Below are 26,314 nucleotides of genomic sequence, written 5' to 3'. Positions count from 1 at the left end.
CCTATGTTCTGAACCTTAAACAATCCTTGTTACTAGAAGGATGTGTTTGTCAAGAATCTGATGATATGATAAGTATCACGATACAGGAGCAACATTACCATATATATTGGTACTGTAGTAAAAATGATATATGTGTAGTATTGTGGAGTACTTGACTCTGGTGTTGTGATAGTGTAGTAACAAGTATATATGTGTAGTATTGTGTAGTACTTGACTCTGGTGTTGTGATAGTGTAGTAACAAGTATATATGTGTAGTATTGTCCAGTACTTGACTCTGGTGTTGTGATAGTGTAGTAACAAGTATATATGTGTAGTATTGTCAAGTACTTGACTCTGGTTTTGTGATAGTGTAGTAACAAGTATATATGTGTAGTATTGTCCAGTACTTGACTCTGGTGTTGTGATAGTGTAGTAACAAGTATATATGTGTAGTATTGTCCAGTACTTGACTCTGGTGTTGTGATAGTGTAGTAACAAGTATATATGTGTAGTAGTGTCCAGTACTTGACTCTGGTGTTGTGATAGAGTAGTAAAAACTATATATGTGTAGTATTGTGGAGGACTTGACTCTTGTGTTGTGATAGTGTAGTAACAAGTTTATATGTGTAGTATTGTCCAGTACTTGACTCTGGTGTTGTAGTATTTTCAGACCACATGACTCTTGACGAAGTCGTAACTGCTTTCATTTGTTTTCAAACCAAAATATGTCCAAACATCAGCTTTTAAAAGCTGCTGGAGTCACTGTATCCTCTCATCCTCAGTCATCGCCAGGATTTTCACAGGATTATTCATTTACCGGGACTTAATGACTGCCATCTAGTGGTCATGAGTTTAATTGCAACACAAACATGAACAAACAATGTAGATATTTACATCTTACTTGTCAATACATTTTAAAGCAATTTTTTTTGTTATTAACTTTATTGACATATAAACCATACAAAAACAAACCTTTTTTTAAATAGTAACTGATTTCAGACCAAAAAGAATAAAATATTTCATTTAATCTTTACGTTATCGTGATCTTGTTTGGCTATTAAGTTAACATAAAACAAGTTGCTACTAACTATTCAGTAGCATAAATCACTGCACTGGTTTATATAAAACATTAATGTTCATGTACTTTAATGTGTCCAATTAAGCAGTTTTCCTTCATTTTTAGATGGTAAGAGGTCTGAGAATAAATGCGTAAGTTTTTATGTGTATTCTTTTCTTTTTCAGTGACATATCCCGGTATGTCGTTGATGACATTTCTTGCAATATATGGAATATCGCAGATATCTTGATATTATCATTAGATAATAACTGAAGTTTTTTGTTTGCTGGAACCTTTGGAGTAAGATAATTAACTGGGACGAAGATATAAGAGCGAACTAACAGCTCTGTGCTTCAGAAATAATTCAGACACACATGTAAACTCTGTGTTGTTCTCACTTGTATACAAGTAAAGATGTGATTTAAACCAGATCTGATTTATACTCCTTGTTTAAGTAAGAGTGTTAATTCAAGTTGTATTATATAATTATGATAAAAAACAAGAAAATGTTCATAAATGTGTTTATCTTGAGCCGGATCATTAAGACGTTGAATATATATGATCTAATAACTATTAGCGCTGAATGTAGAAATGACTCTAGAGTTTTCTCTAACGCGCTGCATTTGCTTTTCCCCCCAAAATAAACTAGAACTCACATCCATCATCACCAATTTCTTCGCTAATCGTCTCGGAAAACGTGGCCTGAATGGGAAAAACTCGCCCACGAACTGAGACGCCAGATCGCGAGCCCAGATAAAAATGCAGCACAAGCTTCAGGTTTAGCATTTTAATTTTATATTGTCCAGTCATGCAGGGAAAGGAAGTTATTTTTATGCAAATGTCTTGTGTTTGATTCAGTTTGAGGAGGTTTTTCTTATGTATTTATTTGCCACATTATTCCTGCGGCGTCCGTCTCAGATGGTATTCATGAGGGGGGGTCACAGATCGGCGGCTGCCGGCGGAAAACAGAAGTGTCTGGTCGAGCTGCTTCGGCGGTGAAGCTACGACGCTCTGACATTTGAACGCAGGAAATGAGGCGCAGGAAGTTAACGGACGTGCGTTTAAGCAGCAGCAGAGAATCAGTGGCAGGTCGAGAGTCTCTCGCTGTCGCTCGGGTAGATCTTTGGATCATCCAGAGCAGGTTAGTGGTGGAGGTGTGAAGCTTTGTTGCCCCCTGTAGTGAGAAGCCGGCGCTGCAACATCTCCTTTTATTGTTGCATTTCTTCTTCCGTGGCGGTCAATGAAGTGTGCGCAGACCTCCCCCAAGCAGTTGATTTACACCCTTGATTAAAGATTATCCTTGTTTATTTTCTATATAAATATTTTTTTTTAAGCATCTGAAAAATCATTGAGAGCAATGACCTGAAGGTGGCAGTAGCGTTCCCAAACTTGCCTTCACAACACGCACAGCACTTGAAAAAGAGCTCACAACGTCGGCTCCTTCTGCACCACAAAGAGTGACAAAACTTCAAATTATATGTGGATCCAGATGGTCATTCGGAACAATCCCAAAATTGAATAATGTATCTCTTGTTATGAAAAACCGACCTACTTGGCAGAGGTAAAAAACTAAAGTATTTTTGTGACCATAAAGTGCACTTAAAATGTTCTTTAAATTGCGCCTTGTAATCTACTGCCCTTGTGTATTCATTCTGCTTGTTCTTGCTGACCTCAAACTGAGTTTGTTTGGTACCTGGAGTTTTTAAAATATATCGCGATATCACCAAATCAATAATAAATCCACCTCCTTGTACACGCACACATAACACTTTATAAATGACGCTAACAACTTAGCTCGTTAGCATACGGTGAAGACGGACAGGTTTGTTTGGAAGTTCACGATCTTATAGGAAAACAACTGAGACGAGATGAAAAGTTCTTACAATATGTTGCTTTAACAAAGGATGTTGAAAGAGACGAGTGACTGGATCATAAGTTAGTATTACTTCCGTGTATAAGTCAGCGCGCCGACAGTTCACAGACGGACGGAGACGTAAACAACAACGAGACATAGAAGTACAAATTGACAACTTTACAGAACGTGACACTGATTGGTTGAAGTGCGCGTTTAAGAAATGATTGATTTATACGATAAAAAATTATAAATGATCACATGTTTTTGATGCATATCGCACGTGCCAATAATACGATATCAATATTTGTTCGATATATCGTGCAGTCCTAGTGCAAACCATACGGTAACTTGTAGATTGAGCCTCTCAACGTGATACTAGAGATTATCAGACATTTATCGATTTTTCAAAATAATCTGTGAAGGTTAAAGACAAAAAGGTCCAAGAAATGTGCTCAAATTCTACTGATACTCGTAACGCTTCATACAACAGGAAGTAACAGAAGTAACTTTTCGGTGAGATCATCTTCCAGACGTCAGGACTCGTGTCGCAGCGATGATGGTGAGTGAAGAGTTGTATGAAAACACTGCAGCTACACTCGTGCGTCGCTCGCCCTTTTAATTGTCAAACATGTCAAGTCATCACAAGCGTGGAAATCACAAATGGAAAAAGTAAGAAAAATAATTTGGATCGGCTTCGTCGTCCCAATTGTGGAAAATGTCGAGACGATGATGTCGTCGCTGTTGTCGGGACGTTCAGGACGGAGACGTCAACAGAACTGAGAAGAGAGTTAGTGAAGATGTATAGAAGTAGATCATGAACGTCAGGAGATTGAATGGTTCAATTGTACATGATTTATTATTTACATTTCTTCAAAAACATTCATTAAAGAATGTGCAACTAGACATCCTGAAGTAGTTTTACTCAGTTGGTTCAATCATATCTATATATTGAAAGGTTGAATTTTTACTTCCTCTGGCCATCAGACTGCTGAACAAAATATAACTGAGCTATGCAAAATACATTATGATTTATTCTATTTACAACATATTTCACTTTCTTTTTTTAAAATGTATACTTTTATATACATTAATTATTATATGCAATATTTAAAACGTTATTTATTTATTCTGTTTATACTATATTGCACAGTTTTTAACTTATTAATTTTTAATTTAATATAAAAATACTTTTTATATATACATTCACTCTGCTGTGTTTTTAACGGTTGCCAAGCAACGAAATTTCTAAATTTTTAAAAATGTATTTTCAAATTGAATGACTTGTTTTATACAAAGTTTTATATTTGAATTCCATTAATTTAAAAATGAATGTTCTAAATTCAATATTTTTCAATTCATTACATTTTAAATGTAATATATAAACTATTCATATTTACATGTTGTGCTCAAATATTTACTATTTAATTGATCCTTATTTAGCAAAATAAGTTCATGACCATTTTCTTTACCTTCATTTTTTATCATCAAGATACAATTTATCACATTTAATTGTTCTTTTTTTCAATCCTAAAAATGATACCAACAGTTTATTATTTAATTTAAAATACTATGAATAAAGGATATTACTTTTCAAAAGTTGACTTTTGAGCTATTGGAATTAGAATATCAAACTACGTACAAAATAATATGTTTTAAAGAGGTTTCTTTTAATTAAAGAATCCAATAATTAATTATATTAAATTTTAATATCCTGGCACTGATTTCCTTCCATAAAAAAGGAGCAGAAATGAGTCGTAACTCACCTTCCAGCGGTTTCCACACTCGTTGCACAGGACGAAGGTGGTCATGGGTTCATCTGCGCTGCGGGTCTGCACCTGGAGGCCCAGAATAAAAACGTCTCACGCTTTGAAATATTAATTTCATTAAGAAGCTCCTTCACCAAGAAGCTCTCGATCTTTTACAAACGCGGTAATCAAGCGTCGGACGTAAACAAGCTTCTTCATCATCGTCCTCGGCCTCGAAGGTTGGAGTCCATTAGTCGCCTCCGTTGATTGGAAACGGTTGTTTTGAGTCTTTAGGTTCGTGGTGTTTGTGGGAAATAACTCTGGACATCTGGTGTTGGAGCAGCTGCCGACACGAGGCCCAAATCATCGACTCTTGTTCCACTTTTCACGGCCGGAACCAACACATCTGTGCCCTGGAGGAACTCTGTCCCCGGTTACCGTGGCAACCGTGTCCACCAGTTGGCGTCCACCGGTCCGCTCAAATGACGGAATTGATTTTGACATTTTATTACACAGCACATGTATAATGAATGAGCGTCTCTGCCCCCGGCTAGCTGAGCCGCCGCTCCAGTAATGAAGCTGCTCCATCATCTTCTGTCGTCTCCTCGGACCGTGAAGTCACCAAGGACTGTTCCGCTCTCCAGGATCCTTCCTCGACACCGACCCAAGTCTTCTTCATCTCGCTTGAGAGTTGGTGGTGAGAGGTTCAAGGACGAGTGTAAAAGATGGGATTTTCTTCTGAGTCAGCAGAGAGGGTTTAGTATTCACGGCAGGTCGGCCTCTTCAGGTGCCGCTGCGATGAGACGAGTGTCGGCTGATGTTGACACTTGAGTACGAGTGATCTCCAGAGAAGAGGTCGTTGGCCTTCAGACGTGTTCCTGCATTTATACTTTATATCATCATGTTTCATCAGGAAGTGTCTTCAAGGATCATAAATATGGTCCTTTCAGTTCTGTTTAGGGTCATGTATAGGCAAGAATATAATTACTATATATTATGATACTGTAGTACAAGGATATATTTGAAGTATTGTCCAGTACTTGACTCTGGTGTTGTGATAGTGTAGTAACAAGTATATATTTGTAGTATTGTCCAGTACTTGACTCTGGTGTTGTGATAGTGTAGTAACAAGTATATATGTGTAGTATTGTCCAGTACTTGACTCTGGTGTTGTGATAGTGTAGTAACAAGTATATATTTGTAGTATTGTCCAGTACTTGACTCTGGTGTTGTGATAGTGTAGTAACAAGTATATATTTGTAGTATTGTCCAGTACTTGACTCTGGTGTTGTGATAGTGTAGTAACAAGTATATATGTGTAGTATTGTCCAGTACTTGACTCTTGTGTTGTGATAGTGTAGTAACAAGTATATATTTGTAGTATTGTCCAGTACTTGACTCTGGTGTTGTGATAGTGTAGTAACAAGTATATATTTGTAGTATTGTCCAGTACTTGACTCTGGTGTTGTGATAGTGTAGTAACAAGTATATATTTGTAGTATTGTCCAGTACTTGACTCTGGTGTTGTGATAGTGTAGTAACAAGTATATATTTGTAGTATTGTCCAGTACTTGACTCTGGTGTTGTGATAGTGTAGTAACAAGTATATATGTGTAGTATTGTCCAGTACTTGACTCTGGTGTTGTGATAGTGTAGTAACAAGGATATATGTGTAGTATTGTCCAGTACTTGACTCTGGTGTTGTAGTATTTACAGACCACATGACTCTTGATAAGTCGTAACTGCTTTCATTTGTTTTCAAACCAAATTATGTTCAAACATCAGCTTTAAAAGCTGCTGGACTCACTGTATCCTCTCGTCCTCAGTCATCGCCATTACTGTTTATTTTTGCATGTTAATTGTCAATAAAATTGACTATACACACATTGTTGGAATATGAAGCATAATATAACTATGAAAAAAATAATATAAATATGATTTGAAAGCCAAAAGATAAAAAATTATTGACACAATATCATGAATCATATCATGATTTTGAAGGGTATCAACAATTTTTCACACCCCTCTCAACATATATATATATATATATATATATATATATATACATACACATGTTTTTAAAAATATATTCATACTTCATTCATATATTGCAGAATTTCCAGACCAGATGACTCTACTGCTTTCATTTGTTTTCAAACCAAAATATGCATCCTCTCGTCCTCAGTCATCCCCAGGACCTTGCAGGATTTCTTTCATTCAGAGTGACTGTTGCCATCTAGTGGCCGGGTGGTTTATAGGCAAGACAAAAATGAACAAACGCAGTGAATATGCCTCTTAATTGTAAATTAATCAAATGAATTACACTATTTTATACATTATTTATTAGAATATAATCCACAATGATTTGAAAGCTACTTATTTACTAAAATAAAAACACTGTCCATCCGTCCGTCACGCAGGAAAATGAATGAAAAGTTAAGTGTTAGTCGTGTTCCTCCAACCCAGATCAGGTGAGACGGACAGCAAATGAAGGGACCTCGGGGGTCATCAAGGGTCTCTAACCTGGCCGAAGGGCCGTGTTTTTTGGCTGAAACAGGATAATTTTTGGGAGGTCACAGATCGTCATCTGAGTTTTGAGTCGTTTTTTTTTTGTCCGAGGCCTTTACGAGGTCGTGAAGTTGGCACAAAAACCAGAAGCGTCTGCAGGGCCGAGCTGTTGCAGCAGATGGTCAATAGTAATAAAAAGTTTCTCATATATTAAGGCATTTTTTAAAAATCCTATATCGGTGTCACCATGACTTGTAGTATTTTTATATCCCTGACTCATGTCTTTTTTTTATTATTTATCCTCTACTTGTATACTTAAATGTCAACCTGACATTTAGACGTTTTAAAAGTCACAACAAGTTTCCTCATGAATGCTGACGACAAAGTTTACTTTAGATCATCAATAACTTTGAGTTATGGTCTCAAAAATAACACTTTTGTCTTTTGTATAATTTGTTAATTAAATAAGTGGATTATTCAACCGAACACTTGAGCAGATGAATAATCAAAAGAAGCTTCACTTCTACACAAATAGTTTCCATTATTTAAATCTTAAGCAGCTTAATTACTAACCAGTGATGTAACTCGTCACTTCATAACTTGTCTCTTCCTTTCTAGTTACATCATCCTTCTCTTCCTTCCTCTTGTGTTGCTGCTTCTCGCCTACCATGAGCTCGCTTGCTCAAGGGTCATTCATAAGGTTGCGGGTTAGATCCCCACATACACCAGATGACAAATACACTTAACGTATAGATAGAAATCACTGTCTTTACTACTAATACATAATAGTTACATCATAATGTCAACGTAAACTTTTCTCTGCACCTCCTGGTCACACGTGAACGATGCATTCAATGACGTCGGGGTTGCTATGGTGCGTTCAGGAGCGTGGGATATTTTAAACAAAACGCTGTGTAATATGAATGACTTCAATGAATTCACAGAAAATCTTTTTTCTTTTTAAATCAGAATTTTGCTAAATGTGCACGAACACAAACTGTCGGGTGATGAGACAGAAATGTTGTTTTTTTGTTTTTATTGAAGTGAAAAGTGAAGTTTTCTTCTGTTGGTTCGATCAGTTCACTTCGGTTTGATTTAACTCTTTGAGTTTTGCATTGTTTTTAATATACATTTCCCTTTTAAAAGGTTGTTTTGTGTTTATTTTACTCGGCGTTGTTAAGGTTTTAACATAGGTTTGTGTGATCGATAATTTAAAATAGGGACTTTCATGTGAGTTTAAGTTTCTAATAAGTGACTAAAAACGAATACATTAATCTATATCTAATTGATTGTATTAATATTTGTTTTTTAATGTATATTTCTTACCTTTTTTCTCAATAGTTTAATCTCAGCGTCCAAACTTACACCGACCCCTGCAATCGTCCAATTCTTCTCCTTCTTTCACTCAAAAGTTTCCTTAGTAACTAGTTACTTTGAAAGTAACTTGAATGAGTTACTTTTGAAAGAATTACCTGTAACTAAATGACTTGTTCAAAGTCACTGATCCTAGATCAGGTTTAATAACGTCTAAGAAAGTGACAGAAGAAGACGTCGGACTGAACTCAACGTTGCCCCTGCTGGTGGCCTTTGAAACGCACACGTATACAGAAACAGACGAGTACTTGTATAGCGTGGATGGAAGAGCGTGACGACAGTAAACACAGTCACGTGTCAACAGGTGTGTGTGTGTTTGTGTGTGTTTGTGTGCGTGTGTGTGTTGGACAGCGAGTCCTGACCTGGTTGTAGGTGCAGTTCCTCTTCTTGCACTTGCCGCACTGCAGCAGGTCTGTGGATGTTCCTCCGGTCTTGGCCATCTGGTGTTCCCTGATGGCCTCCTGCGTCAGAACGTTCCTCAGCTCTTTCAGCTCGTCGCTCGCCATCTCCTGCAGAGAACCTTGACTTAGTCATTTCACTAACTACCACGGGTGGATTATTGTAACTACACATGACTTGTGTGAAGATCACATTATAGATTGTTTTGCTCTTCCATTATTAATAAAGTTAGTGACATTTATATTTAGTTTTCAGAGGATTTAGTGAAAAACTTCAGAGTTAATGTTTTCACAGATTAATCAAGAGAAATAAAATCATCTGAAGCAACACATTATTAATACAATCTATGAAATGAACATAGAAGAATACATAACACATACTGATCACATGACACCTGTAAATGATGACATGACACAAATAATCACTTAAATTATCACATGACACCCATACATGATCACATGACACAAAAAATAATCACAAATGATCCATGACACCCATAAATGATTACATGAAACCCAAAAAAGATCACATGACACAAATAATATCACAAATGATCACATGACACCCATAAATGATCATATGACACAAATAATAATCACAAATGATCACATGACACAAATAACAATCACATAAATTATCACATGACACCAATACATGATCACATGACACAAATAATAATCACTGAAATGATCACATGACACAAATGCTTGTATAAATGATCACATGACACCCATAAATGATTACATGACACAAATAATAATCACATACACGATCACATGACACAAATGATAATCAAATACATGATCACATGACACTCATAAATGATCACATGACATCGATAATAATTAAATAAATGGTCACATGCCACTCATAAATGATCACATGACATCGATAATAATTAAATAAATGGTCACATGACACATAAGGATCACATGACAGCGATAAATGATCACATGACGGCGATATGAATCACATAAATGATCACATGACACCGAGAAATGATCACATGAAGCCGTTATTAATCAAATAAATGATCACATGACACTGATAAATGATGACATGACGCCGATATCAATCACATAAATGATCACATGACACAGTGAAACGATCACATGACATGGATAATAATTAAATAAATGATCACATGACAACCATTGATGATCACATGACATGGATAATAATTACATAAATTGTCAAATGACACATAAGGATCACATGACACTGATAAATGATCACATGAAGCCGATATCAATCACATAAATGATCACATGACACTGATAAATGATCACATGACGCCGATATTAATCACATAAATGATCATATGACACAGATAACATAAATGATCACATGACACACAAGGATCACATGACATGCATATTTAGATATGTTATCAGACGTCATCATCCCTGACTCTAATACACGTCTAGAGCAGGATAACAACTTTACCTCTGATGTCATGGTTGCGATGCGGCTCAGGTCGATGTTCCCGGCGAGAACGTTCTTGCGAAGCCCCGGGTTCTTGGGGTCCTTCAGGTTGCTGATGCGGCTCCTCACCCTGTTCTTGTACTTCATGTCCACGGCGCGATACTCCTGGTAGATATGTGAGGCGGGGTCAAGGTCAGCCTCGGGTGGACGTGAGGGTGTCAGAGAGCGTGAGAAGGATATGATGCTCGAGCTCCGCCGCCATCCCGTCACAGTTGGTGCTGAAGTCCTTGTAGTGGTCTGTGGGGAGAGCGCAGTTAGTGGAGCGCCGCCTCAGGAGTCCAGGGTCCGCCTCACCGTCCGTGCGAAGAGCCGCCGCCAGCATCTCGATGCACTTGTCCCTCACAGAGTCTCCCGTGGACAGGCTCGGGGACAGGGGCCCCCCGGGGGAGCTGAAGCCCGGAGACATGGGGCTGGTGGGAGTGGTGGGAGTTTTAGGAGCCTCCATTTTGTTTTTCCTGTAGATGAGAGACGTTACTATGGCGATCAAACATAGAGTTCAAGTGTTAAATGTAGCTTCATGTTTATGAATTGAATAAAGAAAAGAATAGACTAGTTTTCTATGTCGGTGTCTTCTAGATATTGAATGGTTGAATTTCACGTTTAAGATTTTTATTTTATTTAAATGTTGTTTTTTTTCAGCATTTAAAAAAAATATATAATTGAATTAAACAATGTCTACGATGATAAATGAGTTTTATTGAATTCAATGATTTCTATATAGAAAGTTTTAATGGTTGTTTTTTTATAATTTCATTTAAAAAATGTAATATTTTCAAAATGAATTAATTTAATTCCAATTATTCAATATTTCGTTATTTGTATCTTTTTAAATTAAATATAAAAGCATAAGTACATTATAAACCCCTAGACAACAATGGATTTAAATGGCTATACATTAAAAATCGAATTTAGAAAAAGAAAATTATATCATCTCATTATGTAAAAATAAATAATTCAATTTAAACATGTGAATTCAATTGTTTAAAAATATATATATTTATTGTTGAATTCAAGGAGTATTGAATTCAATAATATAAAATTCAATAAACAAAATAATTGATTGAATTCAATAATTTTATAAAAAAAAAAAAAGAAATAATAATTATGTTTAATATAATATGTATATTTATAAATGTATAACATTCAATAATCCTATGGCGATGATATACTATATGATATACTTGTATATTCTCAAGGTCTTCTAACGTCTAGAGCATAATGTGTGTTGTAAGAAGAATCACTGCAGGTATCTCTTGTTTACACACAGATAAAAGCTGTGATATTGAGGATATAAAAGCAAAACTGTTGCAATAGATGCAGCAGAAAAGTTCACCGAGGACTTTCTAGAAGGTTAATGGCTTGAACTCATTCTTATTGGCTGCACTTGTAAAGCACGACATGACCTCGACACATCTGCACAAAAATGTTGAGGAACACTAGTTGTGTTGAAGTATTGGTAACTCCAGCTTTTCCAGTTTAGAGGAGGTGATTCTGAGTGTGTTGAGGGGTGTACGGGTGTTGAGGGGTGTACAGGTGCTTGTATCGTGGTGCGTCAAGATACTGAGGACGGGATTCGTACTCGCAACTCTCCGCCTCCGGAGCAGCGACGGTGTCAGTGAACGCGTCAGGGATTGTTAATTATGCAGTCGTTCTTCTAAACTTTAATTAAAGTCGCCGCGGTGAGGCGTTTGTTTCCACACACTCGTGGTCGTCTCCACCGACACGTGTCGACACATGAACTCTGATTTATCTCCTGCAGCGTCGCTGTAATTAAGATTCCATGACGAGAGCTCAGTGGAGACGCATCACGTGACTTACTCTTTAATAAGATGTTGGCTCTGATACCATGTGTGCCAGACCACAACTAAATGTTGCTTCCTAATTTCAATTTAATTTAATTCATTCATTTAAGTGTTTTTATTGTAAAAATGTCCATATTTATAAATAACGCTTATATTATTATTATTTTTTAAATCGTGTTTCCACTGTTTTTATTTTAAGGTATGTTTCGGTACAGGTTCAGTATCATAGAAGTAGTTTTTTTTTTTTTTTTTCTGTTTGAATTGAAAAAAACATATATTATTCAATTTCAAAAAGAAGATTTGATTTAAAAAAAATGTCTTTAATCAAAGAACACGTTGCTGTAAGAAAAATGTATTTTCAATCATAAAAAACTCAATTTAACTGATATTTTCGATTTAAAATCAATAAAAAGATAAATATTTCAACCCCATTGAATTTTTGGGAGATTTAAATATTAAGTGTAAATTAAATATAAAATGTTCCAAACACAAAATGATTAGTTGAATCAAATAAAAACGTTTAAATAAAAATTTAAAAAAGACATTTAAACGGTTGAAAATGCTTTAATTTAATTTTCGTTTTTTCTTATTTTGTTTTATTTTGTTTCATTAAATCTTTTTGATTGAAGCAACTTTTTAAGGTAAAAGTTTTATCTTTGATTGACTGAACTTTTGTTGCATTTATTTAAATGATGTTACGTTATTTTAATTTTAAATGAACTCGTTTTTTTATTGACGCAACTTTTGTTATTGAAATTGAAATTCATTTGATTTGATTTGAACTGTTTTTTTTTTCACTGAAGCCACTTTTTAAAATTTTAAAATACAATATTTTTTAAAGAAAAAATAAAGAAACACATTTACCTTCATATGTTATGGGATAAAACTTCCATGAAGTGTTAAAGCAGCTCATAAATCTTCATGACGTTATTATTTTTCCTAACAAGGGCCTCGTGAGCGACACCTACAGGACGCATCATAACCACCTCACGATCCTGAGGTTTCAATGATCCTCAACAAGCGAGATCCTGCTGTCGATAAAGCTCCAGATACAAAAGTCTATCACTGTCGGAGTGAAGAACATCTCGGTGACCCCCGGTCATGTGACATCTAAGCGACCTTTCGTTGGTGTCCGTGGAGGGTTTCCTCTGCGGCGCCCCGGGCTGGCTGGTCTTGGATCCGCTGGACTCTCTCCTGCGACCAGGAAACGACTCGCTGTCACAACACGATGCATGAATAACAAGAGAGCAGGACTGTGGTCACCTCTCGCTGCTCAGCTTCTTGGCTGCCGGTGAGACGCTTCTCTTGGACTCACAAGACTCTCGCCTTCAAGGCGACAACGTTAGTTACCATGGAGATGGTTCACGTTTGACTTCAGTCCTACCTGTCAGGTCTGGAATCGGTTGATTGGCGTTTCACAGCATGTTTCAAGTCGCTCGAGTCCTTCCTGCAGTTAGAATGTTTTTTAATATGACTTTTCCTCCAGATATATAATCCTTCTTCTCTTCAACTAATCCTATTTGTTTTCTTTTTCACTCTCTTTTATTACCAGCCTGGAGGAAGCCATGGTGCATTCAGGTGCTTCAAGAAGTGTCGGGACTTCTAGAGCTGCCTCGAAATAATGTTTTTAAAGAATATGGTGAACCTTGCCAAGCTTTTGATACCATTTTAATGTTTACATTTTTATTCATTTAAATATTTTAAAGCATTTATTTCAATCATTTCTGTATTAAAATGGTGCATTTGTGTTTTATTGAATAACTTAATTCAATAATTTGTGAGCGTACACAGTTTGGTATTCCAATTCTAATCATTTGAAAAATAATAATAACTACATTTCTGTCTTTTCTATGTCTTTTAAATTCAATATAAAAATGTTGGTGTAATGGTGACACCAGACCATACCAATAGATCACAGAGCTACTTGATCGATTGATCTAATAGTGGTGGAACTTTTATACCAACATTTTTATGTTGAATTTAAAATGCTTAAAATATTTAATTTAGAAATTGTATTTTGGAGTCATTGGAATTAGAATATGGAACTATATGTTTTCAAATATGTAGTTGAATTGACAAATATAAGATTTTTTAATTAAATGATTAAAAAAAATATATATATTTCAACCGTTTGATTGAAATACTCCCATAGTAATAAAACTGACTTTTCATGAGACTCTTCCTCCTGATATTTTGAATAATGCTCAGTTTAAATCCGACTTAACTCTCGATTAAACGACGAGAAGTGAGAGCAGTAGCTGCAGAAGTTCTTCTCGTCACGACCGACATTCTCTGGACTAATGAAGCGTTCGATGGACGTCGTGAAGCTCCGGCATCTCCTCGCCTCTTCGACTTCAACGACTAACAAATGTTGTTTATTCAGGCTTGAATCTTCCTTCTCTCGCCACCGACGCTGGTACTTTAGTGGCTTCATATGAAGATGAAATGAATCTCTGAATCAGATCTTCTCTCACCTTTCTTTCTTGGCTTCGCTCGAGTGTTTTTTAGCCACTTTCCCGTCAGTGGAGTCTTTCCTGCAAGAAGAGAACATGTTTTCAGCAGCAGACCTTCACCCTTAGACGCCTCACAGTCTACAATATAACTGTATCCTCTCGTCCTCAGCCTTCACACCTTTCTTTCTTCTCATGCTCTCTGGCTTTCTTTTCCGACTGTGGCTTAGACTCCGACGACTCCTTTCTGCTCCGACACAAAGCAGAAGAACGTAAGAGAGCAGAAGCATCAGGTCTGGTCCATGTCGTCCGTCCAGACCTGTCCCTCTTCCCGTCCAGGGTGGGACGCTTGGGGGCGGGAGGCGGGTGCAGGTGGAAGGGGAGCGGAGCGAAGGGGGCGTTGGGGTCGGGCGGCACTTTTCTACGCGAGATAACACATGTTTTCAGTGGTGACGGAGGGATGGATGGATGGATGGATGAGCCTGACCTGGCAGGAGGAGGGTGGAGGTGCAGAGGAAGAGGAGCCACCGGGGCGTTCGGGTCTGTCGGGAATTTCCTGACGTGAAAATGAACATCGTGTTGACTTCCTGTTGGTCAGAACTACGGGTGTGTAACACGTATCACGATACAGGGTCAACGATACCATATATTGTGTAGTAACAAGGATATATTTGAAGTATTGTCGAGTACTTGACTCTGGTCTTGTGATACTGTAGTAACAAGTATATATTTGAAGTATTGTCCAGTACTTGACTCTGGTGTTGTGATAGTGTAGTAACAAGTATATATTTGTAGTATTGTCCAGTACTTGACTCTGGTGTTGTGATACTGTAGTAACAAGTATATATTTGTAGTATTGTCCAGTACTTGACTCTGGTCTTGTGATAGTGTAGTAACAAGGATATATGTGTAGTATTGTCCAGTACTTGACTCTGGTGTTGTGATAGTGTAGTAACAAGGATATATGTGTAGTATTGTCCAGTACTTGACTCTGGTGTTGTGATAGTGTAGTAACAAGGATATACTGTATGTGTAGTATTGTCCAGTACTTGACTCTGGTGTTGTGATAGTGTAGTAACAAGGATATATGTGTAGTATTGTCCAGTACTTGACTCTGGTGTTGTGATACTGTAGTAACAAGTATATATTTGTAGTATTGTCCAGTACTTGACTCTGGTGTTGTGATACTGTAGTAACAAGTATATATTTGTAGTATTGTCTAGTACTTGACTCTGGTGTTGTGACAGTGTAGTAACAAGGATATATGTGTAGTATTGTCCAGTACTTGACTCTGGTGTTGTAGTATTTACAGACCACATGAATCTTGACAAAGTCGTAACTGCTTTCATTTGTTTTCAAACCAAAATATGTCCAAACATCAGCTTTAAAAGCTGCTGAAGTCACTGTATCCTCTCGTCCTCAGTCATGGCCAGGATCTAATTTGTTCCTTTAGCTGTGAGGCTCTAATGACTGCTGCCATCTAGTGGTCGGAGGTTTAATTGCGACATAGAAACACATTGACATGTCAGTTTAAGTGAATTATTTTTTAATCCATACACACTTTATTGGAATATAAACCTTAGAATAACGTAATATAAAAGCAAAAAATTGTGTGTCCATGTTTTCTTCGACCCTACAACAACATGCAGCCACACACTGCCTGACCTTTCCTTCTTCAGGTCCAGTGACGGCCTCCTCACCGGCGGGGAGACGGGCCGAGGCGGGTGAGGGCGCCCGTGGTCTCGGCCTTCCTTCCTGTCACGACAGCGCCCATCAAACGCTCAAAACCGGCTCAAAAACCAGCTCAAAAACCAGTCCAAACCAGCATGCGGTTCTGTTAGCCACATGCACGCGGGGTCGTCTTAGGCCACGCCTCCTCATGCACCGTCACACTCTTGCCTCGACCTCTTGTCCTTCCTCTGCTCCATCAGAGACGGCGGGCGTTTGACGGGCAGCGGTGGGCGCTGGGCTCGCGGCGAGCGCTTGGGTCGCGGCGGGCGCTGGGCTCGCGGCGGCGAGCAGTTGATCCCGGGGTACAGGACGGTGCTGTCTAACACCCCTCTCCTAAAAAGAAGGGATTTGAACCCGTGGTGTTCGTCGGTGTCGTGGCGAAGCCGCTCACCTCGCGAACACGGGCCTCGGCGCCGGATCCTGCCTCTCCTGTCTTTCGTTCCTCCCTTCTTCGCTCACTCTCTCCGGGGGTCTCTCCCTCGTCTCGTCCTCCCGCCTCGTCTTCCTCGCCTCCTCGTCCTTCTCCTTCCTCCCTTCCCTCCTCTCCTCCGACTCCAGATCCACCACTCTTTGCTTCCCGTCTTCCTCCGGGCGCTTCTGTCGTTCCTTCCTTTCATCTCCGGACCGGAGCGTCTCCCCTTCATGTTTACCGCGATCCTTTTGTCTTTTGTTTTTGCTGTGTTTGTCTTTGACGCCCAGCTTCCTATGACTAACACACACAAAGAAAGCCCAATGTTCCCTTCAGGTCTGGACTTAATGATGTTTTCGTGGCCAGAAAAACAAGCGTGAGTCACGCGGTCCAGCAACAGAACCTGGACCGTCCAGAGCATCTGCTGCATCAGAGACGCCTCACCGTCACGATCGTATCTACGCTTTAATAACCCGTGTTTTGTTCAAATGACAATTATCCTGATCACCAGGAGACATTGAATATAATGAGCACTCGTTTCGGCGACTCTCGTGCAAATTGATGAAGTTACCTGGAGGTTACTTTATGAAATAATAGAAGATATTAACCACCATCTTTGGGGAAATAACAATTATCTTAGCCGACATCAAAACAACTCCATTAAATTACACGCTTTCCCAAAAAAAAAAGAGTCCATAAGTTCTGGTCCAGATGAGTATTTGATGAAGTCGTGAGAACCGTGTGTCGTGTTTACGTCAAACTAGCCGCTAATGCTAATGCTAGACCCTTCACTTCATGATGTAGCTCCGCCCACTTGCTAGCCAGTACAAACTGAAGGTACTCTTTTAAAAATGACACATTTCTGATTAGAAATATTTGGAAGTATATTACATAGTTTTAACTGTAAACTATAATTACAATATTATTTTAACATTGTTTGTTTTTAAAGCATTGAATACTATTATTTAATAGTTTAATCAAATACATTTTATATTAAACTTTTTTAATTATTGAATGAAAATATTCCAATGTTTGCTAAATAAATAATTCTTTTTACACATGTTTTTATTTTTTTTCCTATAATTAAAAAAATTCAATGAATTAAGTTACATTAGATTCAAGCAATTTTAAAGTAATGGTAGTTTTCAAGCTTGATGTGAATTTAAAAGTTCCGCTCAGGGCTCGATTGGATTGGTCTGGTTAGATAACAGCAACATTTTATATTGAATTTGAACAGCTATTTATTGAACAATATTGAATTTAGAAAATGTTTTTTTCGAATTATTGGAATTAGAATCTAAAACTCTATGTGCAAAAAAAATAATTATCTTGAAAACATTTGTTTTGTTTATTCTTTTTAAATGAATAGAATTCTACCTTTTCGATAAATACATTATTGAATTAAATGAATCAAAACCTACATTACATTTTTTTTTACCTTTAATTGTTACTGGGATGTTTTGTTTTGTTTACGTTAAAATCATATAGAAGTACATACAAGTTTTTGTCCAGACATTTACCTCCTATAGTTGTACAAAAGCCTGAAAACGGTCTTTATCTAAATATTTGTGACAGTATAATTGTTCCAGTATTAGAAACGTCACAATCACACAGATCTGTTTCCAGCCTCTCGTGCTGAAGCTCAACAACACATCACTTCTCACTCTCTGCTCGACAACATGTACGTGTGCGAGAGAAAGTTCTGACCTGCTGTGCTTCTGGCAGAGCGAGCTGTCGGGCGACGGCGCCGCTTTCTCGCCGTCCACGCCGTTCTTCGCCTCGGCAGGTTTCTCTCCCGAGTCTGTGCGAGGGAAACGAGTGGGTTTTTGACACTTTGCTGAAACATCAACTTGTTGGATACGAACCCAAGAGTCTCTTCCAGTCCTTGATGAGAACTTTAGCCAGAGCGACAACGTCCTCGTCGTTGCAGTGTTTCCTGATCCCGTTGACGCTCATGCCGATCCTGGTCTCCTGGAGACACACGTCACAAATCAAGAAGAACTCCTTATTAAATGTGTAAAAACACACAGTGATGCAACACCGAAAAGTGTGAAAAAACATAGGTCAACAAAAAACTCATGGAAAAAGTATAAGAAGACACTTGAAATACACTTATACAAACACGAAAGGAACATGCAATATTCACTAGCATTATGTATTGTTAAGAATCTGGTGACACGTTGAATATCATGATAAAACATGATATATTGTGATAGTGTAGTAACAAGTTTATATGTGTAGTATTGTCCAGTACTTGACTCTGGTGTTGTAGTATTTACAGACCACATGACTCTTGACAAAGTCTTAACTGCTTTCATTTGTTTTCAAACCAAAATATGTCCAAACATCAGCTTTAAAAGCTGCTGGAGTCACTGTATCCTCTCGTCCTCAGTCATCACCAGGATAACATTGAATTTGTTATTTTATCGATACTACGATGTTTACTGGCAAGAATCTAGCGAGTCAATACATATCACGATAGAGGGTCAATAATACAATATATAGTGATAGTGTAGTAACAAGTATATATGTGTAGTATTGTCCAGTACTTGACTCTGGTGTTGTGATACTGTAGTAACAAGTACATGTGTGTAGTATTGTCCAGTACTTGACTCTGGTGTTGTGATAGTGTAGTAACAAGTATATATGTGTAGTATTGTCCAGTACTTGACTCTGGTGTTGTGGTAGTGTAGTAACAAGTATATATGTGTAGTATTGTCCAGTACTTGACTCTGGTGTTGTGGTAGTGTAGTAACAAGTATATATATGTGTAGTATTGTCCTGTACTTGACTCTGGTGTTGTGATACTGTAGTAACAAGTACATGTGTGTAGTATTGTCCAGTACTTGACTCTGGTGTTGTAATAGTGTAGTAACAAGTATATATGTGTAGTATTGTCCAGTACTCGACTCTGGTGTTGTGATACTGTAGTAACAAGTATATGTGTGTAGTATTGTCCAGTACTTGACTCTGGCGTTGTGATAGTGTAGTAACAAGTATATATTTGTAGTATTGTCGAGTACTTGACTCTGGTGTTGTGATAGTGTAGTAACAAGTATATATGTGTAGTATTGTCCAGTACTTGACTCTGGTGTTGTAGTATTTACAGACCACATGACTCTTGACGAGGTCGTAACTGCTTTCATTTGTTTTCAAACCAAAATATGTCCAAACATCAGCTTTAAAAGCTAGTGGTGTCACTGTATCCTCTCGTCCTCAGTCTCACGTGATTAAATTGTAGCTTTAGCTGCGGAGGACGCAACAACAACTGCCACCTAGCAACCGGAAGTTTAATTATAACACAAAAATTTAACAAACGCAGTGAATATTTGCTCGTTAATTGTAAATAAAAATGTCATTATTTTATTTTACAGACAACTTATTGAAATCATCAAATTACTACAATAAATAATACAATTTCATTTAAAAGCCAAAGATGAAAAATTGAACAGTATGGTGGAAAAAAAACGTTGCAATTTTTGAGCACATCAATACTTTCCAAACCTCTTTATATTCACGATAACACAATCACGTCAAACACTTGTGCCACACGTGCTGGAATCCAAGAAGTGCATCCAAGTGACGCATAACTACACAAAAAAGACCGAAAAATATGAAACCAAACTGTCTTTTCATTCTTTGAGCGTCAAGGACAGTCGTGAACAGAAACACAATCGTGTGTGTGTGTGTGTGTGTGTGTGTGTGTGTGTGTGTGTGTGTGTGTGTGTGTGTGTGTGTGTGTGTGTGTGTGTGTGTGTGTGTGTGTGTGTGTGTGTGTGTGTGTGTGTGTGTGTGTGTGTGTGTGTGTGTGTGTGTGTGTGTGTGTGTGTGTGTGTTTACCTGGAGAAGTGTGAGTGTCATGTTGAAGCCTTTAAGTTCCTTCAGCAGGTCCATGGCTCCGTCCTACACAAACACACACAAACAAGAGTTGTGTAGTTGAGTGACACACATCAGGAGTGACACGTCTTTCATTAGTGAACCACAGGATCCACACTTGAAGAGTTTTGAGCGATCGCTGCAGGTCTAAGATCCTCAGACGAGGTTGTGAGTCTGAGACGCTCGAACTTCCCGAGTCGCTGTCAAAGCTTTAGCAACACAAGACTGTCAGGAGCTCAACGTTTGGAAACTTCCGAACATCTCACCTAAATAATTCTCTTTTTTTATGTTCTTCAGTGAAATATTAGTAACAAAGTCAGATTAATTAGTCATTTGATTAAGTTCTTTAATGATCATTTCTACAATGAAAGGTTCATTTTTTAATTCAATAATTGAATTTACAGAACATCTATAATGTAAGGTAGAATTTGTTTTAATAAATAATTAAGTTAAAAAACCTTATAATTAAAACGGGTTCAATTTGTTTAAATTAAATAACGCAATTTAAAAACATCTATGATGTAAGGTATAATTTGTTTTTTATACATATTTAAGTTAAAAACGTATATAATTAAACAAGTTACATTTGTTTTAAGGAAATAATTGAAAAACACTTATAACTTACAAAGTTAGTCAAATAATTTAATTTAAAAAAACAAAAAACCATAATGTAAGGTTTTTGTTTTTTTTATAATTAAGTTAAAAAACAGGCTGAATTAGTTTTAATTTAATAATTGAGTTAAAAAACATTTATAATAAAAGGTTGATTTTGTTTTAATAAAGACTTAAGTTACAAAAAAAAAAACAATGTCATTGAAACAGGTTGAATTTGATTAAATAAAATAATTAAATTTAAATCTATAATGAAAGGTTGAATTTGTTTGGGTTTTCATTCATAATAAATATTTTCAAAATAAATGCATCTTTAAAAACATTCCAATAATAAGTCCAACACATTTTTTTATTCTTTGCTTTAAAATTCATATAATTCACTTTACGTCACGTCATTTGTGTGCACCTTTTTTTAGCTTTAACTTTACTCACAGTGCATGCCCTCCACACACGCACACACACACACACACACACACACACTTGTGTTCCGGTGCAACATGTGCGCACAAACAGTAAAAACACAACTTGCTGCAGAACCTGCACCTGTTCACCACTTGTTAGGACGAACACACTCTCACGTTACACTCGCAGCCTCTGCACACACACGTCTTAAACTACAACTTTAGAAACTTTTATTTAATTACAAATAATAATAATAATAATAAACCAACTTTATTTTTATCTTCGTGGGGCGTTCACGGCCCGTCGGCCCACACGCGCCAGACGTCACCTGTCCAAACACTCACCGTGTTGTCTCGAGACACCATCTTGTCCAGCTTCTTGGCGATCCGGACCAGCTCGTCCTCCCGGGTCATCGCTGCTCGGGCCGGACTTTAGGTGCTATATTCCGGGTGTTTGCGGCAGAGACGAGGTTCGGAGGTTCGGTTCAGACGCGAGTTGGACTTTACGCGCTTCATTGAGCGGGTGGGCGGGGCCTGCTGACCACAACACATGACCCCCCGAAATAGACTCTGCCCCGCACGAGCACAACTACACAACTACACGCACTTTTACAAGAAAAGTTACTTTTAAAAGTCACGCAAACGAGCGAGGATTTGAATCCGTGAACTGGTGCGTTTAGGTCCTTTGTGCGCGTGCGTGATATTACGCGTTATAACTGATTTAATTTTATTATCCTTTTCCTCTTAAAAAATCCATCAACTTTATTAAATCTAAACGTATACATTTCAGCCAGAGACAATAAAATAACACTTTTTACTTTTTAACTATTTTATTTACTTGTATTATTCGTTTTAAATGTATTAAAGTACCACATTTGTAGTATATGATAGCAGTAAAAGTGGTACTAGAACTTGTAGTAGTGATGGACCTGTTTGTAGTATATGATAGCAGTAAAAGTGGTACTTGTAGTAGGGATGGATCCGTTCGTAGTATATGATAGCAGTAAAAGTGGAACTAGTACTTGTAGTAGTGATGGACATGTACATAGTGTATGAAACCAGTGAAAGTGGTACTAGTACTTGTAGTAGTGATGGACACGTACATAGTATATGATAGCAGTAAAAGTGGAACTAGTTCTTGTAGTAGTGATGGACATGTACATAGTGTATGAAACCAGTGAAAGTGGTACTAGTACTTGTAGTAGTGATGGACACGTACATAGTATATGATAGCAGTAAAAGAGGTACTAGTACTTGTAGTAGTGATGGACACGTACATAGTATATGATGGCAGTAAAAGTGGTACTAGTACTTGTAGTTGTGATGGACCCGTTGGTAGTATATGATAGCAGTAAAAGTGGTACAAGTACTTGTAGTAGTGATGGACCCGTTGGTAGTATATGATAGCAGTAAAAGTGGTTCCAGCACTTGTAGTAGTAATGGACCCGTAGGTAGTATATGATAGCAGTAAAAGTGGTACTAGTTCTTGTAGTTGTGATGGACACGTTCGTAGTATATGATAGCAGTGAAAATGGTACTAGTACTTGTAGTTGTGATGGACACGTTCGTAGTATATGATAGCAAAAAAAGGGATACTAGAACTTGTAGTACTGATGGACACATACGTAGTATATGATAGCAGTATGAGTGGTACTAGTACTTGAAGTACTAATAGACACATTAGTAGTATATGATATCAGTAAAAGATGTACTAGTACTTGTAGTAGTGATGGACCCGTTGGTAGTATATAATAGCAGTAAAAGGGGTACTAGTACTAAATCATTCAGAGATTTCCAGATGTTTCTTATCACATTTTTGCTGATGACATCCAGCTCTACTGCTCTTTTGATCCAACTGAGCCCCAGAGGCTGAACAGCTTAGTCAATTGTTTGCTAGAAATCAAACAATGAGTGAAAACACTCTACAGCTAAATGTGGACAAAACTGAAACACTGGTGATTGCTCCTGATGATAAGATTCCAGGGTTGAGTCAGTACTTGGGTGACTTAGGTCAGTCTGTCAAACTGAGCCTGAGAAACCTGGGTGTTGTATTTGATAAAGACATGTCTCTTGTTCAACACTGCAGAAAACTGACCAGAAACTGTTTTCTTCAACTGAGAAAAATCTCTAAACTTAGGAAAATGTTGTCACAACATGATCTGGAGCTTGTAATCCATGCGTTTGTTTCTTCTCGTCTGGACTATTGTAACAGTTTGTTTTCATGTCTAAACAAGAAGGATCTGTCTCGCCTGCAGTTCATACAAAACCCTGCAGCGAGAATTCTGAGCCGCTCTAGTAGAAGAACTCACATTTCTCCGATCCTTAAAACTCTTTACTGGCTTCCAGTTTCTTTCAGGATCAACTTTAAAATTCTGGTTCTTACTTTCAGATCTATTCATGGTCAGGCTCCTCCTTACATCACTGATCTGATCCAGCCTTACACCCCAGCTCGGGCTCTGAGGTCTGTGGATCAGAATCTACTGATGGTTCCACGCACACGGTTCAGGACCAGAGGAGAGAAATCTTTTCAGGCTGTTGCTCCTAAGCTTTGGAACGATCTTCTCTCTTTGCTCTTGATGGATCTACTGACTCCTTTAAGAAACATCTTAAGACGTTTCTATTTGTTCAGGCTTTTCCTTGCATTTCTCGAACTCCTGTGTTGTTCTCAGTATTATCTTGATCTTTAAAGTATGTACTTTATTGAGTATTGTTTTGATTGTTTAAGCGCTTTGTGACCCTGGTCTCGAAAAGCGCTATATAAATAAATATTACTTACTTACTTACTTACTTACTTACATGTCCGTAGTATATGAAAGCAGTAAAAGTGGTAGTAGTACTTGTAGTACTGATGGACACGTTCGTAGTATATGAAAAGTATTGATGATAGTATTAATGGAAGTCAAAGTACTTTGTAGTAATCGCAGTAGAAGTTGAAATTTAAGTAAATGTGGTAGTTGAAGTAGTGGTATAGTCTTATTCATAGTATGTGGTTACCATGATAACCACTGTGTTATCATCGATGTACAACAAAATGTAATTGTTTGTGTGTTTGTAATATTAACCAAGTAAGTAAGTCGGTGAACCAGGTCAACTAGTGTGTTTTGATGTGTGATATTTTCCACTCACTGGTTAGTTTTGGCCTCTAACCAGGTCACTATGTAATCATTAAACTAAAAAGTGTCAACATGATAACACGATAAAGCGCTTTGAGTCGCCACTAGAGGGCAGTGTCGCGCAGCGTCCATTAGTCCCCTGCTTTGTTGCGTGTCTTTTATTTATAAAGTGAAACTTGTTACATAAGTGACACATAAGTGACCCTGCTGTCAACACATCATCATGTTGACATCTATTCTCGCCCGGTTACTGAGGAGGCTCCGGCAGCAGGTGGACAAGATAACATCTCCCGGGATCACTGGAAACCCTAGGATGGAGGGAAAAGGCTGAGAAAAGGGAAGTTTGGAAATCCCTGTTGGAAGTGACGTCACCGTGGCAACAGATCAGCAGCTGATGCTGAAAGATGAGACGATTACACTGTGAGGACACTAGTGTTTAAAAATAGTGATAAAATAATAAAACAAATGCGTTTGCAGCTACTGACACTGAACTATAAAAGTGTGTACTCTTGATAGAGTGTGTACACTTGATAAAGTGTGTACTCTTGATCCAAGACAACATCTCGGACGCACACTTTCTGTTTTTACAGCAGATTTCCCACGAGAGAGAACTTCACTCGTGACACGAACCCACAGGACTGGATGAGACCAGTTCGATCCGCTCGTGATCACACAGTATATTATTAAATATATATATTACAATTGTAATTCATTAGAGTATTGAATTATTTCATATTCAAAAACCTTTAACTTAATTCAATAATTTCTATATAGAGTTTGTTTTTATTTGAATAATTTAATTTTAAAGACCATTATACTTAAAGGTTCTTTGTTTTTGTTTTTTATTGTATAATTAAATAAATTAGAAATATTTTTAAATTAATATATTTTTTACGTATTATGATAATAATTCCAATAAATATATATAAACAATGTTTTAAAAAATATTTAAAAACATCCTATTTTTAGCATTTTTAACCCAGTATAAAATGTTTGCACTATTATACCAACATTTTTATATAGAATTTAAAAGAATACAAATGAAATACATACAATGTTTTCTAAATTATTGGAATAAGAATAAATATTTATTATTATACACATTTTTTAATTTAGTTATTCCAAAAAACAAGGCACTGCTTAACAAAAAACATTTAAATAAAATAAAACATTTAAAGAAAATGTTTAATTCAACTAATAAAAAAAATTACGAAACTGGAAAAATGTATATATATACAATATATATATATATATATATTATATATATATACAATTTTTTATTTATAACACATTTAATGTATATTATTAACGACAAACTGACCAACAAGCAGATGATATAAAAAAAACTTTCAATTTTATTTAGATATATTTTTAAAAAAGTACTTAACAAATTCAATAAAAAATGAACCTATATATTTTTAAACATGTGGCCCCTGAGCGATGCCGGTCTGAGCAGCAAGTGTGTTGCAGGCGCGACAGGTAACTGTGTTAATGACAGCAGGTGAAAGTACAGACTC

At 37.1% G+C, this 26,314-nt stretch overlaps 1 protein-coding gene across 1 annotated transcript; it reads right to left on the bottom strand.

Annotated features, from left to right (window-relative positions):
- Window positions 1–2,964: 2,964 nt before the first annotated feature.
- Window positions 2,965–22,207, bottom strand: tcea3 (transcription elongation factor A (SII), 3). The gene is made up of 20 exons (XM_087813269.1): window positions 22,030–22,207; window positions 20,636–20,698; window positions 18,661–18,766; window positions 18,503–18,596; window positions 16,778–17,095; window positions 16,561–16,719; window positions 16,321–16,410; window positions 15,143–15,211; window positions 14,975–15,076; window positions 14,837–14,902; window positions 14,680–14,739; window positions 13,590–13,652; window positions 13,469–13,531; window positions 13,325–13,399; window positions 10,698–10,858; window positions 10,576–10,640; window positions 10,365–10,511; window positions 8,882–9,028; window positions 4,656–4,727; window positions 2,965–3,668 (listed from the first exon to the last, which is right to left on the bottom strand). The coding sequence occupies exons 1-20, from the start codon at window positions 22,096–22,098 to the stop codon at window positions 3,660–3,662; spliced, it is 1,998 nt and encodes a 665-aa protein (XP_087669395.1). The 5' UTR covers window positions 22,099–22,207; the 3' UTR covers window positions 2,965–3,659.
- Window positions 22,208–26,314: the final 4,107 nt, after the last annotated feature.

The sequence above is a fragment of the Callionymus lyra genome, chromosome 17 (genome assembly GCF_982586985.1).
Source record: "Callionymus lyra chromosome 17, fCalLyr1.hap1.1, whole genome shotgun sequence".
Lineage (NCBI taxonomy): Eukaryota > Metazoa > Chordata > Actinopteri > Syngnathiformes > Callionymidae > Callionymus > Callionymus lyra.
This window is presented reverse-complemented; position numbering and strand designations above follow the sequence as displayed.

Coding starts and splice junctions, on each gene's coding strand:
- tcea3 (XM_087813269.1), bottom strand. CDS start 22,098: ATGACCCGGGAGGACGAGCTGGTCCGGATCGCCAAGAAGCTGGACAAG. Junction 15,077..15,142: donor CTCCACCCTCCTCCTGCCAG/GTCAGGCTCATC, acceptor TATCTCGCGTAG/AAAAGTGCCGCCCGACCCCA. Junction 10,641..10,697: donor GGCGGCTCTTCGCACGGACG/GTGAGGCGGACC, acceptor CTCTCCCCACAG/ACCACTACAAGGACTTCAGC.